The sequence below is a fragment of the Salvelinus alpinus genome, chromosome 21 (genome assembly GCF_045679555.1).
Source record: "Salvelinus alpinus chromosome 21, SLU_Salpinus.1, whole genome shotgun sequence".
NCBI lineage: Eukaryota > Metazoa > Chordata > Actinopteri > Salmoniformes > Salmonidae > Salvelinus > Salvelinus alpinus.
The window spans coordinates 7,347,444-7,371,706 of NC_092106.1; the positions used below are offsets into that span (position 1 = coordinate 7,347,444).

Consider the following 24,263-nt stretch of genomic DNA (forward strand, 5'->3'; position numbering starts at 1 on the left):
CTGCAATCTTCATACCACCAACAGAATCCACTCGTTTCAAGGAAGATTGTTTTACAAACGTACGATAGGAAGCCTCCCACTTCCAGTCAAAGGGTTCTGTTCTGATATGTGGGGAATTAAAATGCCAGAACGGGAAAATAAATTCAATATGTTGACATTCAAGGGAATGCTCACATATTTGGAAACACTGGTGAATGTAAAGAAAATGAACAACAAACAAGATTGGGAAACATGTGGTGCGTCTCTGTAAAAGCTTTAGTCTCTATATAGTGAATGGCAGGACTAGGGGGGATTCTCTAGGGAGATTGACACTCTGCTCAGCCTTAGGATGTAGTGCAGAGGACTACGCCATCACAGACATATCCCCAAAATCAATCAATGCCTTTCTAGTCAAGCGACAACTCACTTCATCTGGCCACTCCCAAACGGTGCTATACCTACAAGGGTCTGACAAACCATCAGTAAACCCCCTACCTGTCGAAAAAAACGACATTCACTGAAACCAAACATTTAATTGGACTGAAAACTATATGGAGGAATTCAAAACAGAACACGGATAGTACTAAAAGTGTTGCCATGTTAAACAGTTCTTCTTTACAACCTAACCCAGAGGGAAGGGGTACATCTAGAAACCAAACACATCAACAATGTATCTGAAATATGGTACTCAATTTAGGACGAAACAATAAAAAGAAGAAACAGAAGAAAAAAAATCCTAAAATAAGTGTTTGACAAAGAATGTATTCTCTGCAGAAAAGTTTCACGAACGCTCTGCGACAAAAACAGCCAACCAATGAGGAGTTGAGCCGAAACTACTCATATACAATGAAAGCATACAAACAACTCCTGCGCTACAAAAAAAAGAAAAGCATATGGAAATAAAACAATCAAATTGTTGCAAACAGGATGCGTGTGTTAAAATATGTCTATTCTTGTAACGGTCGTCTTTAGGTGAGAGATTGGACCAAGGCGCAGCGGGTGATGAATACATCATGATTTATTTAAACAAAGACGAAACATGAAAGAACACTTGAGAAATTACAAAATAATAAACGAAGTCAACAGACCTGAACAAACGAACTTACAATATACGAAGAACGCATGAACAGGAACAGACTACATACACGAACGAAAACGAAACAGTCCCGTGTGGTGCGACATACACAGACACGGAAGACAACCACCCACAACAAACAATGTGAAACAACCTACCTATATATGGTTCTCAATCAGAGGAAACGTCAAACACCTGCCTCTGATTGAGAACCATACAAGGTCAATTAACAATGACACTTAACATAGAACAAACAACACAGACTGCCCACCCAGCTCACGTCCTGACCCACTAAACACAACTATACAAAAGGAAAACAAGGTCAGGAACGTGACAATTCTGTACAAGCTTCCTTCTTTTCACTTTGTCATTTAGGTTAGTATTGTGGAGTAACTACAATGTTGTTGATCCATCCTCAGTTCTCTCATATCACAACCATTATCTCTGTAATTGTTTTCCCTAAACGGTTTCTTTCCTTTCGGCAAGTGATTTGGACGGACGCCTGTATGTTGTTGTAGTGACTGGGTGTATTGATACACCATCCAAAGTGTAATTAATAACTTCACCATCCTCAAAGGGATATTCAGCATCTTCTTTTTATTTTTGTACACTTCGACCAATCAGTGTTCTTCTTTGCGAGGCATTGAAAAACCTTTTGCGGTTGAATCGTAGCTTGAAATTCATTACTCAATTGAGGGACCTTACAGATCATTGTGTATGTGGGGTACAGAGATGGGGTTGTCACTCAAAAATCGTTTTAATTCATCACTATTATTATTGCACAGAGTGAGTCCACGCCAACGTATTATGTGATTTGTGCAGCACCATTTTTACCCCTGGACTTTTTTAGGCTTGCCATGACAAAGGGGTTGAATACTTATTCGTTTATAAAAATGTCAGCTTTTCAATTTTGAATTCATTTGTCAATGACTAAAATCAAAATTCCACTTTGAAATGATGGGTTATTGTGTGTAGGCCAGTGACACAAAATCTCGTTTGAATCCATTTTAAATGCAGGCTGTAACACAACAGAATGTGAACATAGTCAAGGGGTGTGAATACTTTCTGAAGGCACTGTAAATGACACACGGATTTGGTAGTGCCTGTTGTATGCTGACAATTTAGTTTTGTTGTCACCCACAGAACAAGGATTACAGTAGAGCCTATCCCTTGTAGAGCAGTACCGCCAAAGATCGGCACTAACAGTAAACTTAGAAAATACTTCAATCATGATCTTTTCAGAAGTAAGTCAGATCCCAGTGAAACAGCTACCAGTTTACCTACAGTGGAACTACACTAAAGCACAGTACCAGCTATAATTACCGGGGCCTGGAGATAAGCTCATCAGGGAGCTTCAGCCTGGCTACAAAGGCCCTTTGTGAAAAAAACATTCTATGATATTAAGTACAAATTCAGCAAAACAAAATACCTTTATAAAAATGTGGTTAATAAAATTGTCAATTTCATTCTGACCCCGGTAATACTGTATGGTAGCGAAGTATGGGGACCCATCTCCCATCTTAACTTCAGCAAATGGGAAAAAGGCCTCATTGAGAAATTTCAGTTCAAATGTTCTAAAGTATTTTCGGCGTCCACCAAATTCTCAAAAGAACGCCTGCAGGTCAGAACTGTGACTTTTCCCTCTACACATTCAAGTGCAGAAAAGAACATTTCAATTCTGTCAGCAACATACAGACTGAGAGACTTGAGTCTAGGAATTGAAAGAAGAAGACACCTTAAATCTTGGCTTCTAAGAGATCTGAGAATATGTAGGTATTGTGATTTACAGGAAGTACAAACTGAGATTCACTTCCTGTGTTCCTTCCCAAAATATGACAACATAAGGGAAACATATTTCCCAGTTTTTGAAAAATAGATACCAAACTTTAGACAGATTCCTGATGTACATAAACTCCCCATTCTGCAGCAGTCCACTAAGCTGGCAGCTAAGGAGCAGCAGTCAACTAAGCTGGCAGCTAAGGAGCAGCAGTCAACTAAGCTGGCAGCTAAGGAGCAGCAGTCAACTAAGCTGGCAGCTAAGGAGCAGCAGTCCACTAAGCTGGCAGCTAAGGAGCAGCAGTCCACTAAGCTGGCAGCTAAGGAGCAGCAGTCCACTAAGCTGGCAGCTAAGGAGCAGCAGTCAACTAAGCTGGCAGCTAAGGAGCAGCAGTCAACTAAGCTGGCAGCTAAGGAGCAGCAGTCAACTAAGCTGGCAGCTAAGGAGCAGCAGTCCACTAAGCTGGCAGCTAAGGAGCAGCAGTCAACTAAGCTGGCAGCTAAGGAGCAGCAGTCAACTAAGCTGGCAGCTAAGGAGCAGCAGTCAACTAAGCTGGCAGCTAAGGAGCAGCAGTCCACTAAGCTGGCAGCTAAGGAGCAGCAGTCCACTAAGCTGGCAGCTAAGGAGCAGCAGTCAACTAAGCTGGCAGCTAAGGAGCAGCAGTCAACTAAGCTGGCAGCTAAGGAGCAGCAGTCAACTAAGCTGGCAGCTAAGGAGCAGCAGTCCACTAAGCTGGCAGCTAAGGAGCAGCAGTCAACTAAGCTGGCAGCTAAGGAGCAGCAGTCAACTAAGCTGGCAGCTAAGGAGCAGCAGTCAACTAAGCTGGCAGCTAAGGAGCAGCAGTCCACTAAGCTGGCTGCTAAGGAGCAGCAGTCCACTAAGCTGGCAGCTAAGGAGCAGCAGTCAACTAAGCTGGCTGCTAAGGAGCAGCAGTCCACTAAGCTGGCAGCTAAGGAGCAGCAGTCCACTAAGCTGGCAGCTAAGGAGCAGCAGTCAACTAAGCTGGCAGCTAAGGAGCAGCAGTCCACTAAGCTGGCAGCTAAGGAGCAGCAGTCAACTAAGCTGGCAGCTAAGGAGCAGCAGTCCACTAAGCTGGCAGCTAAGGAGCAGCAGTCAACTAAGCTGGCAGCTAAGGAGCAGCAGTCAACTAAGCTGGCAGCTAAGGAGCAGCAGTCCACTAAGCTGGCAGCTAAGGAGCAGCAGTCCACTAACCTGGCTGCTAAGGAGCAGCAGTCCACTAAGCTGGCAGCTAAGGAGCAGCAGTCAACTAAGCTGGCAGCTAAGGAGCAGCAGTCAACTAAGCTGGCAGCTAAGGAGCAGCAGTCAACTAAGCTGGCAGCTAAGGAGCAGCAGTCAACTAAGCTGGCAGCTAAGGAGCAGCAGTCAACTAAGCTGGCAGCTAAGGAGCAGCAGTCCACTAAGCTGGCAGCTAAGGAGCAGCAGTCCACTAAGCTGGCAGCTAAGGAGCAGCAGTCAACTAAGCTGGCAGCTAAGGAGCAGCAGTCCACTAAGCTGGCAGCTAAGGAGCAGCAGTCAACTAAGCTGGTAGCTAAGGAGCAGCAGTCCACTAAGCTGGCAGCTAAGGAGCAGCAGTCAACTAAGCTGGCAGCTAAGGAGCAGCAGTCAACTAAGCTGGCAGCTAAGGAGCAGCAGTCAACTAAGCTGGCAGCTAAGGAGCAGCAGTCAACTAAGCTGGCTGCTAAGGAGCAGCAGTCAACTAAGCTGGCTGCTAAGGAGCAGCAGTCAACTAAGCTGGTAGCTAAGGAGCAGCAGTCCACTAAGCTGGCAGCTAAGGAGCAGCAGTCAACTAAGCTGGCAGCTAAGGAGCAGCAGTCAACTAAGCTGGCAGCTAAGGAGCAGCAGTCAACTAAGCTGGCAGCTAAGGAGCAGCAGTCAACTAAGCTGGCAGCTAAGGAGCAGCAGTCAACTAAGCTGGCAGCTAAGGAGCAGCAGTCAACTAAGCTGGCAGCTAAGGAGCAGCAGTCCACTAAGCTGGCAGCTAAGGAGCAGCAGTCAACTAAGCTGGCAGCTAAGGAGCAGCAGTCCACTAAGCTGGCAGCTAAGGAGCAGCAGTCCATTAAGCTGGCAGCTAAGGAGCAGCAGTCCACTAAGCTGGCAGCTAAGGAGCAGCAGTCAACTAAGCTGGCTGCTAAGGAGCAGCAGTCAACTAAGCTGGCAGCTAAGGAGCAGCAGTCCACTAAGCTGGCAGCTAAGGAGCAGCAGTCAACTAAGCTGGCAGCTAAGGAGCAGCAGTCAACTAAGCTGGCAGCTAAGGAGCAGCAGTCAACTAAGCTGGCAGCTAAGGAGCAGCAGTCCACTAAGCTGGCAGCTAAGGAGCAGCAGTCCATTAAGCTGGCAGCTAAGGAGCAGCAGTCCACTAAGCTGGCAGCTAAGGAGCAGCAGTCAACTAAGCTGGCTGCTAAGGAGCAGCAGTCAACTAAGCTGGCAGCTAAGGAGCTGCAGTCCACTAAGCTGGCTGCTAAGGAGCAGCAGTCAACTAAGCTGGCAGCTAAGGAGCAGCAGTCAACTAAGCTGGCAGCTAAGGAGCAGCAGTCAACTAAGCTGGCAGCTAAGGAGCAGCAGTCCACTAAGCTGGCAGCTAAGGACCAGCAGTCAACTAAGCTGGCAGCTAAGGAGCAGCAGTCAACTAAGCTGGCAGCTAAGGAGCAGCAGTCAACTAAGCTGGCAGCTAAGGAGCAGCAGTCAACTAAGCTGGCAGCTAAGGAGCAGCAGTCAACTAAGCTGGCAGCTAAGGAGCAGCAGTCAACTAAGCTGGCAGCTAAGGAGCAGCAGTCAACTAAGCTGGCAGCTAAGGAGCAGCAGTCCACTAAGCTGGCAGCTAAGGAGCAGCAGTCAACTAAGCTGGCAGCTAAGGAGCAGCAGTCCACTAAGCTGGCAGCTAAGGAGCAGCAGTCAACTAAGCTGGTAGCTAAGGAGCAGCAGTCCACTAAGCTGGCAGCTAAGGAGCAGCAGTCAACTAAGCTGGCAGCTAAGGAGCAGCAGTCAACTAAACTGGCAGCTAAGGAGCAGCAGTCAACTAAGCTGGCAGCTAAGGAGCAGCAGTCAACTAAGCTGGCTGCTAAGGAGCAGCAGTCAACTAAGCTGGCTGCTAAGGAGCAGCAGTCAACTAAGCTGGTAGCTAAGGAGCAGCAGTCCACTAAGCTGGCAGCTAAGGAGCAGCAGTCCACTAAGCTGGCAGCTAAGGAGCAGCAGTCAACTAAGCTGGCAGCTAAGGAGCAGCAGTCAACTAAGCTGGCAGCTAAGGAGCAGCAGTCAACTAAGCTGGCTGCTAAGGAGCAGCAGTCAACTAAGCTGGTAGCTAAGGAGCAGCAGTCCACTAAGCTGGCAGCTAAGGAGCAGCAGTCAACTAAGCTGGCAGCTAAGGAGCAGCAGTCCACTAAGCTGGCAGCTAAGGAGCAGCAGTCAACTAAGCTGGCAGCTAAGGAGCAGCAGTCAACTAAGCTGGTAGCTAAGGAGCAGCAGTCAACTAAGCTGGCAGCTAAGGAGCAGCAGTCAACTAAGCTGGCAGCTAAGGAGCAGCAGTCAACTAAGCTGGCAGCTAAGGAGCAGCAGTCAACTAAGCTGGCAGCTAAGGAGCAGCAGTCAACTAAGCTGGCAGCTAAGGAGCAGCAGTCAACTAAGCTGGCTGCTAAGGAGCAGCAGTCAACTAAGCTGGCAGCTAAGGAGCAGCAGTCAACTAAGCTGGCAGCTAAGGAGCAGCAGTCAACTAAGCTGGCAGCTAAGGAGCAGCAGTCAACTAAGCTGGCAGCTAAGGAGCAGCAGTCAACTAAGCTGGCAGCTAAGGAGCAGCAGTCCACTAAGCTGGCAGCTAAGGAGCAGCAGTCAACTAAGCTGGCAGCTAAATTTGTCACCATGTGCCACAACCACAGAGAAATTGGACAGACTTTGCGGTTGTTAGTGTTTTGTTTCATTGTGTTATGTTTTTGTTCTTTTTTGATTTGATAATTTATTGAATTATTTTTTATCATTTAATTAATGTAAATACTTACAACACCTCATGTATACCCTTTAAATACACATGAAATTTTACATAAAATAACATGTCATACACTAATCCACACACTCCTACATGTACACACACACCCATACAAAACCATGTGCACAAATCCGAGTGTGTGTGTGTGTGTGTGTGTGCTTGCATGTGTATGTGTGCACACACTCAAAAAAACACACACACACACACACCCACTACTGACACCTGCAAGCACGTCTGTATTCCATAGATGATCTCATTGTATCTCATTGTGCCTAATCAATGTTGATACATGCATGCACTGCATAGTCTCATTGTACCGATGTACACTGAGTGCACAAAACATTAGGGACATTTCCATGACGTAGACTGACCAAGTGAATTCAGGTGAAAGCTATGATCCTTTATTGATGTCACCTGTTAAATCCACTTCAATAAGAGTAGATGAAGGGGAGGAGACAGGCTAGAGAAGGATGTTTAAGCCTTGAGACAATTGAGACATGGATTGTGTATGTGTGACATGCAGAGGGTGAATGGGCAAGACTAGTAGGTGCCAGGCGCACAGGTTTGAGTGAGTCAAGAACTGCAACGTTACTGGGTTCTTCATGCTCAACAGTTTCCCATGTGTGTCAAGGATGGTCCACCACCCATAAGTACTTCCAGCCAACTTGATACAACTGTGAGAAGTATTGGAATCAACATGGGCCAGCCTCCCTGTGGAACGCTTTCAACACCTTGTAGAGCTTATCTGAATCTGAAAAAGAGAGTCAGAGAGAGAGAGACAGAGAGACAGAGAGACAGAGAGAGAGAGAGAGAGAGAGAGAGAGAGAGAGAGAGAGAGAGAGAAAGAAAGAGCGAGAAAGAAAGAAAAAGAAAGAGAGAGAGAGAGAGAGAGAGAGAGAGAGAGAGAGAGAGAGAGAGAGAGAGAGAGAGAGGGAGAGGGAGAGGGAGAGGGAGAGGGAGAGAGAGAGATAACCACCATATCCTGTCAGCTTTATCCAATTACCCATAATAGTAGTCGAAGACTTCAGAACGGGGATATAGTCAGCTATGGAGGGCAGAGGTTCTATTGCCTTCCACTGCCATGTGACTCAGTCAGTTCAGCATTGATGATCTGCCCTCCCCCATGCTCAGTGGGGCAGAGAGTCACCTCGCCCTAGTTCCGTGGGTGTGAAGTGAACTGGTGTTAGAGTCTATAGCAGTACACCCATCTGCTAAACCAACACCAGCATGTCCCTGTATGTGCACAAAGCCATGGTATGGAGATTTGAATCATTAGAGGACATACGAGGCCTGACAGCTAATACATATGTTAATGAAATACACACACATAGGCAGGCAGGCAGGCAGGCAGGCAGGCAGGCAGGCAGGCAGGCAGGCAGGCACACACACATCCATCTCTCCATCCATCACTCACACAGACCGACTGGGTCTCACCACTCGCACTGAGGTATCCGTGACAAGGGAGAGGGGAATCCGACAGCAAGCTTTATCGATTCAGTCCCCCCCCCTCCCTCGGGCCCTGCTCACACACACACAAAACGCAGCTGCACTGGATCAATGAGTGCTCCCGTGTGAAGGACAGAGCCACGCACACAAACGTAGACACACATACAACAACATTGAGAGAGATGAAAGGGGAGTATCAGAAGGTGGTGAGAGCTGGAGCGAGGGGAGCGACCTGTGTCATCTGACCTGAGCAGTCTTCTCTGACACCCCTCCATTTATTACTGGACCGCAGAGCGACCTTTAGCACTATAGGCATCTACACACAGCGCAACACACACACACACACACACACACATATATATCCACATTCTGTAACAACATGTTAGCAGTTATAACACAGACACAAATAGAAACCTAGATATTTTAATATTGCAGGAAAATTGACAGCACATCCCTACAAATGTAGGACAATATAGTGACATAGATTGAATATAAAGACAGTTTGTGTGTCATGGCTTGTTTTCTATGGTCTGAATGTGATCAATGGATAAACTGGTCCACTCCATCAATCCAATGAGTTACAATGAGGCAATGTCATTGAATTACAGCCTCTTCACACACACACACACACACACACACACACACACACACAGCACACACACACACACACACACACACACACACACACACACACACACACACACACACACACACACAGACACAGACACACACACACACACACACACACACACACACACACACACACACACACACACACGCACACACACACGCACGCACGCACACGTGGGTGCGCAGGCACACACTCAGACACACAAGCTCACACCCACGCAGACACACACACACGTCAGCTCTCATGTCTGATTTATCCCCCTCACACTGCTATTAAAAACGGCAATGAGTGACTAGCCACAGATCACCCCATGAGAGGCCATTTCATGAGACTCCATTTTGAATAATTTGACAATTTGGTCCAGGCAAAATGGGACATGCCACTAAAACCACAAAACAGATTAGTGCTGATAAACAGAACTCCAAACGACCTTAACGGGGGTCTGAGGGTCTAACCAGCAATATCGGAAAAAACAAGGTGTGATATTAATTTAAATAAGGAGCCCAAAATCAACATTCAAAAACCATTATGCTCACACACAACAATCCAGTTGGTGGTACAGTCCAGAGTCTGTTCGCTATGAATTTTTATGGAATACGTTTTTATTTCCCTGTGTGAATGTGTTTGCAAGTGAATGTTCATCCCACATTCAATGTACAGAAATAACAGTTGTTTAACACTTTCATCCTTTGGGCCAAAATCTGACATGTTTGTCATGTTCCTTCTCATATAATCAACCAATCAATCATCCAATCAATTAAGCAATCAGCCAATCAACTAAGCAATCAGCCAATCAACTAAGCAATCAGCCAATCAACTAAGCAATCAGCCAATCAACTAAGCAATCAGCCAATCAACTCAGCAATCCCATTCATATGCATTGGTGATGGGTTGTGAAGTTTCTTTTCAACGTGCGAATGTGTTTGTTGATGGATGTCCATCCCGCGTTGGAAATAACAGTTGTACTTTTAAGATCTGGGCCAAAAGTATTGCCATCTTCATGCTCATATAACCAATCAACCAACCAGCCAACCAGACAGCCCATTTTCCCATTTCCATTCATTCAGGTCTAAATCGGAGATGCTCCTACCTGGCACCATGGAGACGGTGTCTTTCTCCCAGGACACCACGCTGACGTACTCCTGCACGGCCGAGGGGATGAGGCACTTGAACACGGCCACGTTGCCCCGCATGGACCGCTGGTCTGCCACCCGCACCGTATAGGGCTCCCTGAACACTGGAGACGAGAGACAGAGGAGAGGGGTGGTTAGGGGTGGTTAGAGTGGAACAAATTTGTTTTTTCTGCACCAAACTGTGTTAGTCAGCTGATCTAAAGCCAAGGGCATTCGTTCGGAAAGCTAACACAAGCCTTCCGGTTAAAGTTAAGGTTGCTTAACATACAAGCCACATGCAAGACATGGCCTAGCTTGTGCCCCACATTATTATTCAATGAAAACAGCGGCCTCTTTTTCTGATATACAAGAGTTGACATTGTTCCTGGCCTATAATTCACCGAGAGACGCTAAGAGTAGCCCACATGTAAACTTGGTCGGTGGACTGTTAAACAACATCAAGTCAATGTTGTTCTCGCTTTAATCCTGCAATGGAGAAACTGATTGTAAAAAGAAGTGACACCCAGTTGCGTTGAGAAGGAGCTGGTGCGAATGGCGATTACCCTTTTAAAGAAAGACCTCGGCAATTCTAAGAGACGGCGCGGAATGACTGGGTGCGGGCAGTCACGAAAAGGGGTGCCCTTTGCACCTGACGCACAGGAACCCGGACATCGCACAGATATATACAGTGGGGAGAACAAGTATTTGATACACTGCCGATTTTGCAGGTTTTCCTACTTACAAAGCATGTAGAGGTCTGTAATTATTATCATAGGTACACTTCAACTATGAGAGACGGAATCTAAAACAAAAATCCAGAAAATCACATTGTATGATTTTTAAGTAATTAATTTGCATTTTATTGCATGACATAAGTATTTGATACATCAGAAAAGCAGAACTTAATATTTGGTACAGAAACCTTTGTTTGCAATTACAGAGATCATACGTTTCCTGTAGTTCTTGACTAGGTTTGCACACACTGCAGCAGGGATTTTGGCCCACTCCTCCCTACAGATCTTCTCCAGATCCTTCAGGTTTCGGGGCTGTCGCTGGGCAATACGGACTTTCAGCTCCCTCCAAAGATTTTCTATTGGGTTCAGGTCTGGAGACTGGCTAGGCCACTCCAGGACCTTGAGATGCTTCTTACGGAGCCACTCCTTAGTTGCCATGGCTGTGTGCTTCGTGTCGTTGTCATGCTGGAAGACCCAGCCACGACCCATCTTCAATGCTCTTACTGAGGGAAGGAGGTTGTTGGCCAAGATCTCGCGATACATGGCCCCATCCATCCTCCCCTCAATACGGTGCAGTCGTCCTGTCCCCTTTGCAGAAAAGCATCCCCAAAGAATGATGTTTCCACCTCCATGCTTCACGGTTGGGATGGTGTTCTTGGGGTTGTACTCATACTTCTTCTTCCTCCAAACACGGCGAGTGGAGTTAGACCAAAAAGCTCTATTTTTGTCTCATCAGACCACATGACCTTCTCCCATTCCTCCTCTGGATCATCCAGATGGTCATTGGCAAACTTCAGACAGGCCTGGACATGCACTGGCTTAAGCAGGGGGACCTTGCGTGCGCTGCAGGATTTTAATCCATGACGGCGTAGTGTGTTACTAATGGTTTTCTTTGAGACTGTGGTCCCAGCTCTCTTCAGGTCATTGACCAGGTCCTGCCGTGTAGTTCTGGGCTGATCCCTCACCTTCCTCATGATCATTGATGCCCCACGAGGTGAAATCTTGCATGGAGCCCCAGACCGAGGGTGATTGACCGTCATCTTGAACTTCTTCCATTTTCTAATAATTGCGCCAACAGTTGTTTCCTTCTCACCAAGCTGCTTGCCTATTGTCCTGTAGCCCATCCCAGCCTTGTGCAGGTCTACAATTTTATCCCCGATGTCCTTACACAGCTCTCTGGTCTTGGCCATTGTGGAGAGGTTGGAATCTGTTTGATTGTGTGTGGACAGGTGTCTTTTATACAGGTAACGAGTTCAAACAGGTGCAGTTAATACAGGTAATGAGTGGAGAACAGGAGGGCTTCTTAAAGAAAAACTAACAGGTCTGTGAGAGCCGGAATTCTTACTGGTTGGTAGGTGATCAAATACTTATGTCATGCAATAAAATGCAAATTAATTATTTAAAAATCATACAATGTGATTTTCTGGATTTTTGTTTTAGATTCCGTCTCTCACAGTTGAAGTGTACCTATGATAAAAATTACAGACCTCTACATGCTTTGTAAGTAGGAAAACCTGCAAAATCGGCAGTGTATCAAATACTTGTTCTCCCCACTGTATATATATATATATATACAAATGAGAAATGGCAACACTAAGGGTACAGTGTGGATTGGATTGAAATTGGCCTACAGTTTACAGCAACATGACAAGACGATAGCAGAGCTGGTGTGAATGAAATGTAATTGAATTTTAATTTCAAGCGTAATAACAGTGTAATCTCAAAAAATGTATTAGCTAGACTAACACAAGACAAAGGCATGGGCGTTTGGCATTTCAAACATGTCAATGCAAATGGGATTACAATGTAGACCAAAAATCAGCTGGAAAACAACGTGGCGAGGGGACTCTGTGGCACCGCAATCTAATCACAGCTAATTCTATGAGGCTTCTCTCATACCAATCAGGGGAGTAATTGTTTAACCACGTGAAGTCGACAATACACACACGCGCGTACACACGTACGCACACACACACACACACACACACCTTGGTGCTCTTTCTCTACAAGTTCTCTAGCGATACAATTAATGCCTAGCCTGGAGGTGAATTTCCTTGGTCATTAATAATGCCTAATGCCAGCCGCCAGTGTCACCCATTGAAACCAGAGCCAATGTCCTTGTCGGAATACTGAAGTCGTTAACCTTAACGTTGTGGTGTGGGCCTACCCCAAACGTAATGTAACCACAAGACACGCTTCGAGCAACCGTAGCCAAGCCCTATGACTATTTGACCTCTGCACTCAGTGGCCTAATGTATTATGGAGACTCATTTGTAACAGATCGAAAAAAGGCCAAACAATTCCAATCAGGTCTTCATTCCAATTCTTCATTTAAATGCTCCCTTTTATTATCACAGCAGACCATCTCTGGATCAATGGGCTGAATCGATTAAGTAGCCCCTTTCGCAGCCTAGCCAATACGCTCAATCATTTATTTACCCCTTGACTGACCCTGCGTCTCATCACGCAGAGCGAAATTGCCCTATGACCATTGAACCTCTATGAGACTGTTTGAAGCCAAAACAACTGACGGCAAACATCGCCGATTCTTTGCACTTACATACTCGATAAAGGCCTAAACCAGAAGTGGACTGACAATTGTGACGGCATTGTGATATTACACGTTCCAGTTTCGAGGCGAGAGGTGCAGAATGTGCCACGTTTGTTTCATTAAGCCCTTGTAAGTGCATGCAAATGGTAGCCCAGTGTTTATGCATGGATTGCACTCCCCTCACATGCGCGCCGTCATTAGGACTTTACTGATGCCTGACTATATCTCCCCGGTTGCCTAGGAACGGGCTAAAACATGGCTCTGGCGCTCTCCGCGCACTGGGATGAGAGGCCTGTATCACTGCTGCCTAAATAATTAACTACAGGGAAATCAAATACACTATTTACTTATTTATGAAGCAGCATGAAGAGAGAAGAAAATAATGAAATGTAGGGACAACTGAATGGATGTACTGTATTGTACACGTTAATGAATGAATGGGAGTTAACAGCACCTTGCTAGCAGGTTCCGTCTGTGGCAAAAGATCTATAAAGCCAGAGATAAAAAGGAGGGCGGCCAGGCTGGGAGCGTACAGAGCAGCAGTGGACCTGCTCTCCCAGTCCATTGTGTTCAGTTGTAACTCTGTGTGTTTGTGTTGGTAGAAAGGGGAGCTGAGGTGAGCTCACTGAACAGCTGATCTCAGTTCACTCTAGATCTCCCCTGTGTGTGTAACTCTAACTCTGTGCGTTAAAGGAGTAGGACATAGGACATAGCCATCGGCCTAGCATTGATTACACAACATCCCCCCTGAAATAGTCATGTGACCTTGGCAAAGGTCACAGAGACCATCAGAGTGGAATGGCAATTTTCTTTTATGCATGTATTTTTTTTGCATGTATGTATTTCTGGGACTGTAAATGTTTTTCTTGTTTTTACGGAGTATACCCTCTCTGGTCCAGTGTTGAGAAACCAGAAATTGACGCTTACTCAGACTGTCAGGCAAAAATAAATAAAAAGTTATCCAATAGTCTCCCACGCCATCAGTTGTCTGTGCAGTGTGCATTTGCGTGTGTGTGTGTGCGTGTGTGTGGGAGAGGACAGCAGGCATTTGACAGGTGTGAGGAGCGCTGAGCAGGCAGCCAGAGCCCAAACGAGATGCGCTCCATCATCACTTGATATCAATGAGCACACAGGCAGGAAGTCCTCATTACCAGAGCTTGAATAAGAATAGGCTCCAAACTGCAGGCAGGCAGTGGGACCAGACAAGGTCTGCCTGCAAAGCACTCCAAAATGATTGACTGCTCTACAGCAGTGGCTATGTCCCAATTCTGTTGACTGACTTTGTTTATCTCCTTTCTTTTCGGTCTTTGTCTCTACAGTGGAATGGCTTGCATTACCTTGTCTCTCTCCCCTGATGGCCACTGAGAGGTGGAAGGATAAGCTAGGTCTCAAGTGTGATGCTCACACCGGTAATTCATTCAGACTGTGTTTTGAGAGGTCAGAAACTCTGTCTGGGTCCAATATTTACTTAGTAGAGCATCACATCCAATAGCTAGATTTCCATCCAATTCGTGACAGATTTCCATGTGAATATTCTAAAATCTGCATAAATAAAATATACAAATACTTTCACCAGAGATGTGTTTCGATCAAATTGACCTGTTGTGGATAAAAGTCTGTCCGTGGTGACATAGTGCACATAAAAATAAGTTTTGCGGTTAAATTCCCATGTACCGAAAAATAAAATACAAGTTAAATGGTCCTTAAGAGTCAATCTAATTGACATAATAAAAAAATCCTTTAAGCTAGAGAGCTAAACTCAAAAATAGAAATGACCTCTCGCTGTCAACTGCGTTTATTTTCAGAAAACTTAACATGTGTAAATATTTGTATGAACATAACAAGATTCAACAACTGAGACATAAATTGAACAAGTTCCACAGACATGTGACTAACAGAAATTGAATAATGTGTCCCTGACCAAAGGGGGGTCAAAATCAAAGGTAACCGTCAGTATCTGGTGTGGCCACCAGCTGCATTAAGAACTGCAGTGCATCTCCTCCTCATGGACTACACCATATTTGCCAGTTCTGCTGTGAGATCTCACCCCACTCTTCCACTAAGGCACTTGCACGTTCCTGGATATTTCTGGGGGGAATGACCCTAACCCTCACACTCCCATCCAACAGGTCCGAGAGGTGCTCAATGGGATTGAGATCCGGGCTCTTCGTTGGCCATGGCAGAACACTGACATTCCTGTCTTGCAGAAAATCACGCACAGAACGAGCCACATGAGGGAGGAGGATGTCTTCCCTGTAACGCACAGCACCCCAGACCATGACGGACCCTCCACCTCCAAATCGAACCCGCTCCAGAGTACAGGCCTCGGTGTAACGCTCATTCCTTCGACGATAAACGCGAATCCGACCATCACCCCTGGTGAGACAAAACTGTGACTCGTCAGTGAAACGCACTTTTTGCCAGTCCTGTCTGGTCCAGCGACGGTGGGTTTGTGCCCATAGGTGATGTTGTTGCCGGTGATGTCTGGTGAGGACCTGCCTTACAACAGGCCTACAAGCCCTCAGTTCAGCCTCTCTCAGTCTATTGCGGGCAGTATGAGCACTGATGGAGGGATTGTATGTTCCTGGTGTAACTCGGGCAGTTGTTGTTGCCATCCTGTACTGTCCCGCAGGTGTGATGTTCAAATGTACCGATCCTGTGCAGGTATTGTTACACGTGGTCTGCCACTGCGAGGCCGATCAGCTGTCCGTCCTGTCTCCCTGTAGCGCTGTCTTAGGCGTTTCACAGTCCGGACATTGCAATTTATTGCCCTGGCCACATTTGCAGTCCTCATGCATCCTTACAGCATGCCTAAGGCACATTCATGCAGATGAGCAGAGACCCTGGGCATCTTTCTTTTGGTGTTTTTCAGAGTCAGTAGAAAGGCCTATTTAGTGTCCTAAGTTTTCATAACTGTGACCTTAATTGCCTACCGTCTAAGCTGTTAGTGTCTTAATGACCGTTCCACAGGTGCATGTTCATTAATTGTTTATGGTTCATTGAACAAGCATGGGAAACAGTGTTTAAACCCTTTACAATGAAGATCTGTGAAGTAATTTGGATTTTTACGAATGATCTTTGAAAGACAGGGTACTGAAAAAGCGACATTTCTTTAATTGCTGAGTTTATATCCCCCCACTAGAATCTCCAAACCTGGGTCTCTGTGCTGAATCACTAAAACAATACAGATATACTCTACGGAAAAAGAAGGAACAGCAAGTCAGAAATCAGCTCAATGTACTGTATTTGAAGAACCCACAGATTCTAATTTCTGGGAAAATTGGAAAACACTTAACAAACAACAACATAAATAATAATCTATCCAAAATGGAGATGTATGGGTAAATCACTTCTCCAATCTTTTTGGCTCTATAACAAAGAACAAAGAGCAAAAACATATACAGTGGCTTGCAAAACTATTCAACCCCTTGGCATTTTTCCTATTTTGTTGCCTTACAACTTAGAATTAAAATGCAATTTTTGGGGGGTTTGTATCATTTGATTTACACAACATGCTTACCACTTTGAAAATGCGAAATATTTTTTATTGTGAAACAAACAAGAAATAAGACAAAACAACAGAAAACTTGAGCGTGCATAACTAATCACCCCCCCCCCCCCCCCCAAAGTCAATACTTTGTAGAGCCACCTTTTGCAGAAATTACAGCTGCAAGTCTCTTGTGGTATGTCTCTATTAGCTTGGCACATCTAGCCACTGGGATTTTTGCCCATTCTTCAAGGCAAAACTGCTCCAGCTCCTTCAAGTTGGATGGGTTCTGCTGGTGTACAGCAATATTTAACTCATACCACAGATTCTCAATTGGATTGAGTTCTGGGCATTGACTAGGCCATTCCAAGACATTTAAATGTTTCCCCTTAAACCACTTGAGTGTTGCTTTAGCAGTATGCTCAGGGTCATTGTCCTCCTGGAAGGTGAACCTCCGTCCCAGTCTCAAATATCTGGAAGACTGAAATAGGTTTCCCTCAAGATTTTCCCTGTATTTAGTGCCACCCATCATTCCTTCAATTCTGACCAGTTTCCCAGTCCCTGCCAATGAAAAACATCCCCACAGCATGATGCTGCCATCACCATGCTTCATTGTGTCATTGTGTCATTCTCAAAAGTCATTCTCCCAAATTACTTTTGGCGAACACCAAACGTGTTTGCAAATTTTTTTCTGCAAGCAATGACTTTTTTCTGGCCACTCTTCCGTAAAGCCCAGCTCTGTTGAGTATACAGCTTAAAGTGGTCCTCTGGACAGATACTCCAATCTCTGCTGTGGTGCTTTGGAGCTCCTTCAGGGTTATCTTTGGTCTTTTTGTTGCCTTTCTGATTAATGCCCTCCTTGCCTGGTCCATGAGTTTGGGTGGACGGCCCTCTCTTGGCAGGTTTGTTGTGGTGCCATATTCTTTCCATAATTAATAATGGATTTAATGGTGCTCCGTGGGACGTTCAAATTTTTGGATATTTTTTTTATAACCCAACTCTGATCTGTACTTCTCCACAACTTTGTCCCTGATCTGTTTGGAGAGCTCCTTGATCTTCATTTTTACATTTACATTTAAGTCATTTAGCAGACGCTCTTATCCAGAGCGACTTACAAATTGGAAAGTTCATACATATTCATCCTGGTCCCCCCGTGGGGAATGAACCCACAACCCTGGCGTTGCAAGCGCCATGCTCTACCAACTGAGCCACACGGTACCACACGGGACCTTCATGGTGCCGCTTGCTTGGTGGTGCCACTTGCTTAGTGGTGTTGCAGACTTTGGGGCCTTTAAGAACAGGTGTATATATACTGAGATCATGTGACAGATCATGTGAGACTTAGATTGCACACAGGTGGACTTTATTTAACTAATTATGTGACTTCTGACGGTAATTGGTTGCACCAGATCATATTTAGGGGCTTCATAGCAAAGGGGGTGAATATATATGCATACATTTATATATGCATAATGTAACGGTGGTCCTCTCTCTCTTCATACGAAAAGGAGGAGTATTGAGGGAACCAAGGCGCAGCGGGTTGTGAATACATAATGATTTATTAAATAAACAAAATAGACAGACGAAAACGAACTATACTGGATATAACTAACAAAATAACAAACGGTGTAGACAGACCTAGACGACGAACTCACATAAAACAAGAAGAACGCACGAATAGGACATATAGACTACACAAACCGAACAAACCGTACACAGTCCCGTATGGTGCAAACATCGACACAGACACAGGAGACAACCACCCACAAACAAACACTGTGAACAGCCTACCTAAATATGACTCTCAATTAGAGGAACGCCAAACACCTGCCTCCAATTGAGAGCCATACCAGGCAACCCTAAACCAACATAGAAACAGATAACATAGAATGCCCACCCAAACTCACGTCCTGACCAACTAACACACAAAACTAAACAGAAAACAGGTCAGGAACGTGACATAACCCCCCCCTCAAGATGCGTACTCCGAACGCATCACCAAAAAGTCCAGGGGAGGGTCTGGGTGGGCATCTGACCACGGTGGTGGCTTAGGCTCCGGGCGTGGTTCCCACCCCACCATAATCAATCCCCGCTTCCTTAGCCTCCCCACAATGACCACCCTCCAAATAACCCCACCTAAATTTAGGGGCAACACCAGAATCAAGGACAGCTCTGGGACAAGGTAGTTCAGGACATAGGGATAGCTCAGGACAGAGGGATAGCTTAGGAGAGAGAGGTAGCTCAGGATAAAGAGGTAGCTCAGGATAGAGGGGCAACTCCGGACTGAAGGGCAGCTCCGGACAGAGAGACAGCTCTGGACTGAGGGGCAGTTCTGAATTACTAGCCGCTTCTGGCTGAGGGACAGCTCATGGCTGACTGACGGCTCTGGACGCTCATGGCAGGCTGACGGCTCTGGACGCTCATGGCAGGCTGACGGCTCTGGACGCTCATGGCAGGCTGACGGCTCTGGACGCTCATGGCAGGCTGACGGCTCTGGACGCTCATGGCAGGCTGACGGCTCTGGACGCTCATGGCAGGCTGACGGCTCTGGACGCTCATGGCAGGCTGACGGCTCTGGACGCTCATGGCTGGCTGACGGCTCTGGCCGCTCATGGCTCTCTGACGGCTCTGGCCGCTCATGGCTCTCTGACGGCTCTGGCTGCTCATGGCTCTCTGACGGCTCTGGCTGCTCATGGCTCTCTGACGGCTCTGGCTGCTCATGGCTCTCTGACGGCTCTGGCTGCTCATGGCTCGCTGACGGCTCTGGACGCTCATGGCAGGTTGACGGCTCTGGCTGCTCATGGCTCGCTGACGGCTCTGGCTGCTCATGGCTCGCTGACGGCTCTGGCTGCTCATGGCTCGCTGACGGCTCTGGCAGATCCTGTCTGGCTGGCGGCTCTGGCAGATCCTGTCTGGCTGGCGGCTCTGGCAGATCCTGTCTGGTTGGCGGCTCTGGCAGATCCTGTCTGGTTGGCGGCTCTGGCAGACCCTGTCTGACGGACGGCTCTAGCGGCTCCTGTCTGGCGGGCGGCTCTAGCGGCTCCTGTCTGGCGGACGGCTCTGTAGGCTCATGGCAGACGGGCGGCTTTGCAGGCTCATGGCAGACGGGCGGCTTTGCAGGCTCATTGCAGACGGGCGGCTCAGACGGCGCTGGGGAGACGGATGGCTCAGATGGCGCTGGGGAGACGGATGGCTCAGATGGCGCTGGGGAGACGGATGGCTCAGATGGCGCTGGGGAGACGGATGGCTCAGATAGCGCTGGGGAGACGGATGGCTCTGGCCGGATAAGGCGCACTGTAGACCTGGTGCGTGGTGCCGGAACTGGAGGCACGGGGCTAAGGACACGCACCTTCATACTAGTGCGGGGAGCAGGGACAGGGCACACTGAACTCTCAAAGCGTACTCTATACCTGGTGCGTGGTACCGGCACTGGTGGCACCGGGCTGAGGGCACGCACCTCAGGACTAGTACGGGGAGAAGTGACAGTGTGTACAGGACTTAGGAGACGCACAGGTGGCTTAGTGCGTGGGGCCGGAACTGGAGGCACCGAACTGGATACACGCACTATAGGGAGAGTGCGTGGAGGAGGAACAGGGCTCTGGAAATGCCCTGGTAGCCTAGTGCGTAGTGTAGGCACTGTAGGTACTAGGCTGGGGCGGGGAGGTGGCACCGGAAATACCGGACCGTGCAGGCGTACTGGCTCTCTTGAGCATTGAGCCTGCCCAACCTTACCTGGTTGAATGCTCCCGGTCGCCCGCCCAGTGCGGGGAGGTGGAATAACCCGCACCGGGCTGTGTAGGCGAACCGGGGAAACCATGCGTAAGGCAGGTGCCATGTATGCCGGCCCGAGGAGACGCACTGGAGACCAGACGCGTTGAGCCGGCCTCATGACACCTGGCTCAATGCCCAATCTAGCCCTACCAGTGCGGGGAGGTGGAATAACCCGCACCGGGCTATGCACACGTACAGGAGACACCGTGCGCTCTACTGCGTAACATGGTGTCTGCCCGTACTCCCGCTCTCCACGGTTAGCCTGGGAAGTGGGCGCAGGTCTCCTACCTGCCCTTGGCCCACAACCCCTTAGCCCCCCCCCAAGAAATTTTTGGGAGTTACTCACGGGCTTTTCGGGCTTCCGTGCAAGACGCGTCCCCTCATAACGCCGGTTCCCTTCTCCGGTTGCCTCTGTTCTCCTCAGTGCCTCCACCTGTTCCCATGGGAGGCGATCCCTTCCAGCCAGGATCTCCTCCCATGTGTAGCAACCTTTACCGTCCAATACATCGTCCCAAGTCCATTCCTCCTTCTTTCGCTGTCCCTTACTCCGTTTACACCGCTGCTTGGCTCTGGATTGGTGGGTGGTTCTGTAACGGCTGTCGCTCTCCTCATCCTCGGATGAGGTGAGGAGAGAAGGATCTTCAGACCAAAACGCAGGCTCAGGGAAATAAGCCATCTTTATTATAAATTACGATGGCACACGAAACGAAACAAACACTGTGAACAGCCTACCTAAATATGACTCTCAATTAGAGGAACGCCAAACACCTGCCTCCAATTGAGAGCCATACCAGGCAACCCTAAACCAACATAGAAACAGATAACATAGAATGCCCACCCAAACTCACGTCCTGACCAACTAACACACAAAACTAAACAGAAAACAGGTCAGGAACGTGACACATAAACAAGTATTTTTTTTATATCACTTCACCAATTTGGACTATTTTGTGTATGTCCATTATATGAAATCCAAATAAAAATATATTTAAATTACAGTTTGTAATGCAACAAAATGGGAAAAACACCAAGGGGATGAATACTTTTGTAAGGCACTGTACCTGACATGCACCCACTTTGCCCTCTGCATTATCATTAACAGCAGACTCGTACATTTCCTCAGTGAAAACAATGTACAGAGCAAATGTCAAATTGGGTTTTTACCAAATGATCATACGGCAGACCATGTATTCACCCTGCACTCTCTAATTTACAAACAAACAAACCGAAACAATGGCAAAGTCTTCTCATGCTTTGTTGATTTCAAAAAAGCTTTCAACTCAATTTGGCATTAGGGTCTGCTATACAAATTAATGGAAAGTTGTGTTGGGGGAAAAACATACGACATTATAAAATCCATGTACACAAACTACAAGTGTGCGGTTAAAATAGGCAAAAAACAGACACATTTCTTCCCACAGGGTCATGGGTTGAGACAGAGATGCAGCTTAAGCCCCACCCTCTTCAACATATATATCAACGAATTGGGGAGGGCACTAGAACAGTCTGCAGCACCCGGCCTCACCCTTCTAGGATCTGAAGTCAAATGTCTACTGTTTACTGATGATCTGGTGCTTCTGTAACCAACCAAAGAGGGCCTATGGCAGCAACTAGATATTCTGCACAGATTCTGCCAGGCAAGAAGGGCATTCTATGCCATCAAAAGGAACATAGAATTTGACATACCAATTAGGATCTGGCTAAAAATACTTGAATCAGTAATAGAACCTATTTCCCTTTATGGTTGTGAGGTCTGGGGTCCGCTCAAATTCACAAAATGGGACAAATACCAAATTGAAACTCTGCATGCAGAATTCTGCAAAAATATCCTCAGTGTACAACATAAAACACCAAATAATGCATGCAGAGCAGAATTAGGCCGATACCCGCTAATGATCAAAATCCAGAAAAGAGCCGTTCAATTCTACAACCACCAAAAGGAAGCGATTCCCAAACCTTCCATAACAAAGCCATCACCTACAGAGAGATGAACCTGGAGAAGAGTCCCCTAAGCAAGCTGGTCCTGGGGCTCTGTTCACAAACACAAACACACCCCACAGAGCCCCAGAACAGCAACACAATTAGACCAAACCAAATCATGAGAAAATAAAAAGATAATTACTTGACACATTGGAAAGAATTAACAAAAAAACTGAGCAAACAAGAATGCTATTTTGCCCTAAACAGAGAGTACACAGTAGCAGAATATCTAATCACTGTGACTGACCCAAACTTAAGGAAAGCTTTGACTATGTACAGACTCAGTGAGCATAGCCTTGCTATTGAGAAAGGCCGTCGTAGGCAGACATGGCTCTGAAGAGGAGACAGGCTATGTGCATACTGCCCACAAAATTAGGTGGAAACTGAGCTGCACTTCCTAACCTTCTGCCTAATGTATGACCATATTAGAGACACATATTCCCCTCAGATTACACAGATCCACAAAGAATTCGAAAACAAACCCGATTTAGATAAACTCCCATATCTACTGGATGAAATATCACAGTGTCATCACCGCAGCAAGATTTGTGATCTGTTGCAACAAGAAAAGGGCAACCAGTGAAGAACAAACACCATTGTAAATACAACCCATATTTATGTTTATTTATTTTCCCTTTTGTACTTTAACCATTTGCACATCGTTACAACACTGTATATATACAGTACATAATACCACATTTGTAATGTCTTTATTATTTTGGAACTTCTGTGAGTGTAATGTTTACTCTTCATTTTTATTGTTTATTTCACTTTTGAATATTATAAATCTACTTCACTTGCTTTGGCATTGTTAAAAAATCTTAGGGATAGCCCCCTTTTTAATGTTTTTTTGCCTAAATGACATACCCAAATCTAACTGCCTGTAGCTCAGGCTGTCACGGCCGATGCTGGACGAGGTGGCCCAAAGTGCAGCGTGGTGAGTGTACATTTTCCTTTTTATTTAAAATGTCGCCAACAAAACAACAAACGAAAGAATCAACCGTGAAGCTTACAGGGCATTAGTGCCACAAACAAAGTTAACTACCCACCCTGAAAGGATGGAAAAAGGTATGGTAAGTAAGTATGGTTCCCAATCAGAGACAACGATAGACAGCTGTCCCTGATTGAGAACCATACCTGGCCAAAACATAGAAATAAAGAAACATAGAAAACAAAACATAGAATGCCCACCCCAAATCACACCCTGACCAAACCAAATAGAGACATAAAAAGGCTCTCTAAGGTCAGGGCGTGACACAGGCCCTGAAGCATGGATATGCATATTCTTTGTACCATTTCAAAGGAAACACTTTGAAGTTTGTGGAAATGGGAATTGAATGTAGGAGAATATAACACAATAGATCTGGTAGAAGAAAATACAAAAAAATACAAGAAAATCTACCACCGTCTTTGAAATGCAAGAGAAAGGTCACAGTTCTAGCCATCACTCTGGTTGTAATTCCGATAGTGTCCACAAGATGGCAGCAGTGTATGTGCAAAGTTTCAGATGGATAACTTGAAGAATGAGTGAGTCCCCAGGTACAATTGGGCAAATCGTGAAGGAGACATTCACATTCATATTACATTTTTCTGCAAGAATATCGTTAAATCTGTACACTTGGACTTTGATTTAGCTTTCCAAGTATTAGTAGCCATATTATAAGTTCAACATTTGCAAAACAACCAGTTTCCATAACTTCATAACTCTGAATATCCTTATAAT

At 46.3% G+C, this 24,263-nt stretch overlaps 1 protein-coding gene across 5 annotated transcripts in view; it reads right to left on the reverse strand.

Moving 5' to 3' along the window:
- The window catches only part of LOC139547720 (cell adhesion molecule DSCAML1-like), a 160,805-nt gene that overhangs the window by 121,524 nt on the left and 15,018 nt on the right, over window positions 1-24,263 (reverse strand). For all 5 annotated transcript variants that reach the window (XR_011669591.1, XM_071356737.1, XM_071356735.1 and 2 more), the window contains exon 3: window positions 9,996-10,142. Coding sequence is in view for 4 of the 5 variants with exons in the window: in XM_071356737.1 (XP_071212838.1) it covers window positions 9,996-10,142 (147 nt within the window). In the remaining variant the exon portion in view is untranslated. The remainder of the gene's footprint in view (window positions 1-9,995; window positions 10,143-24,263) is intronic.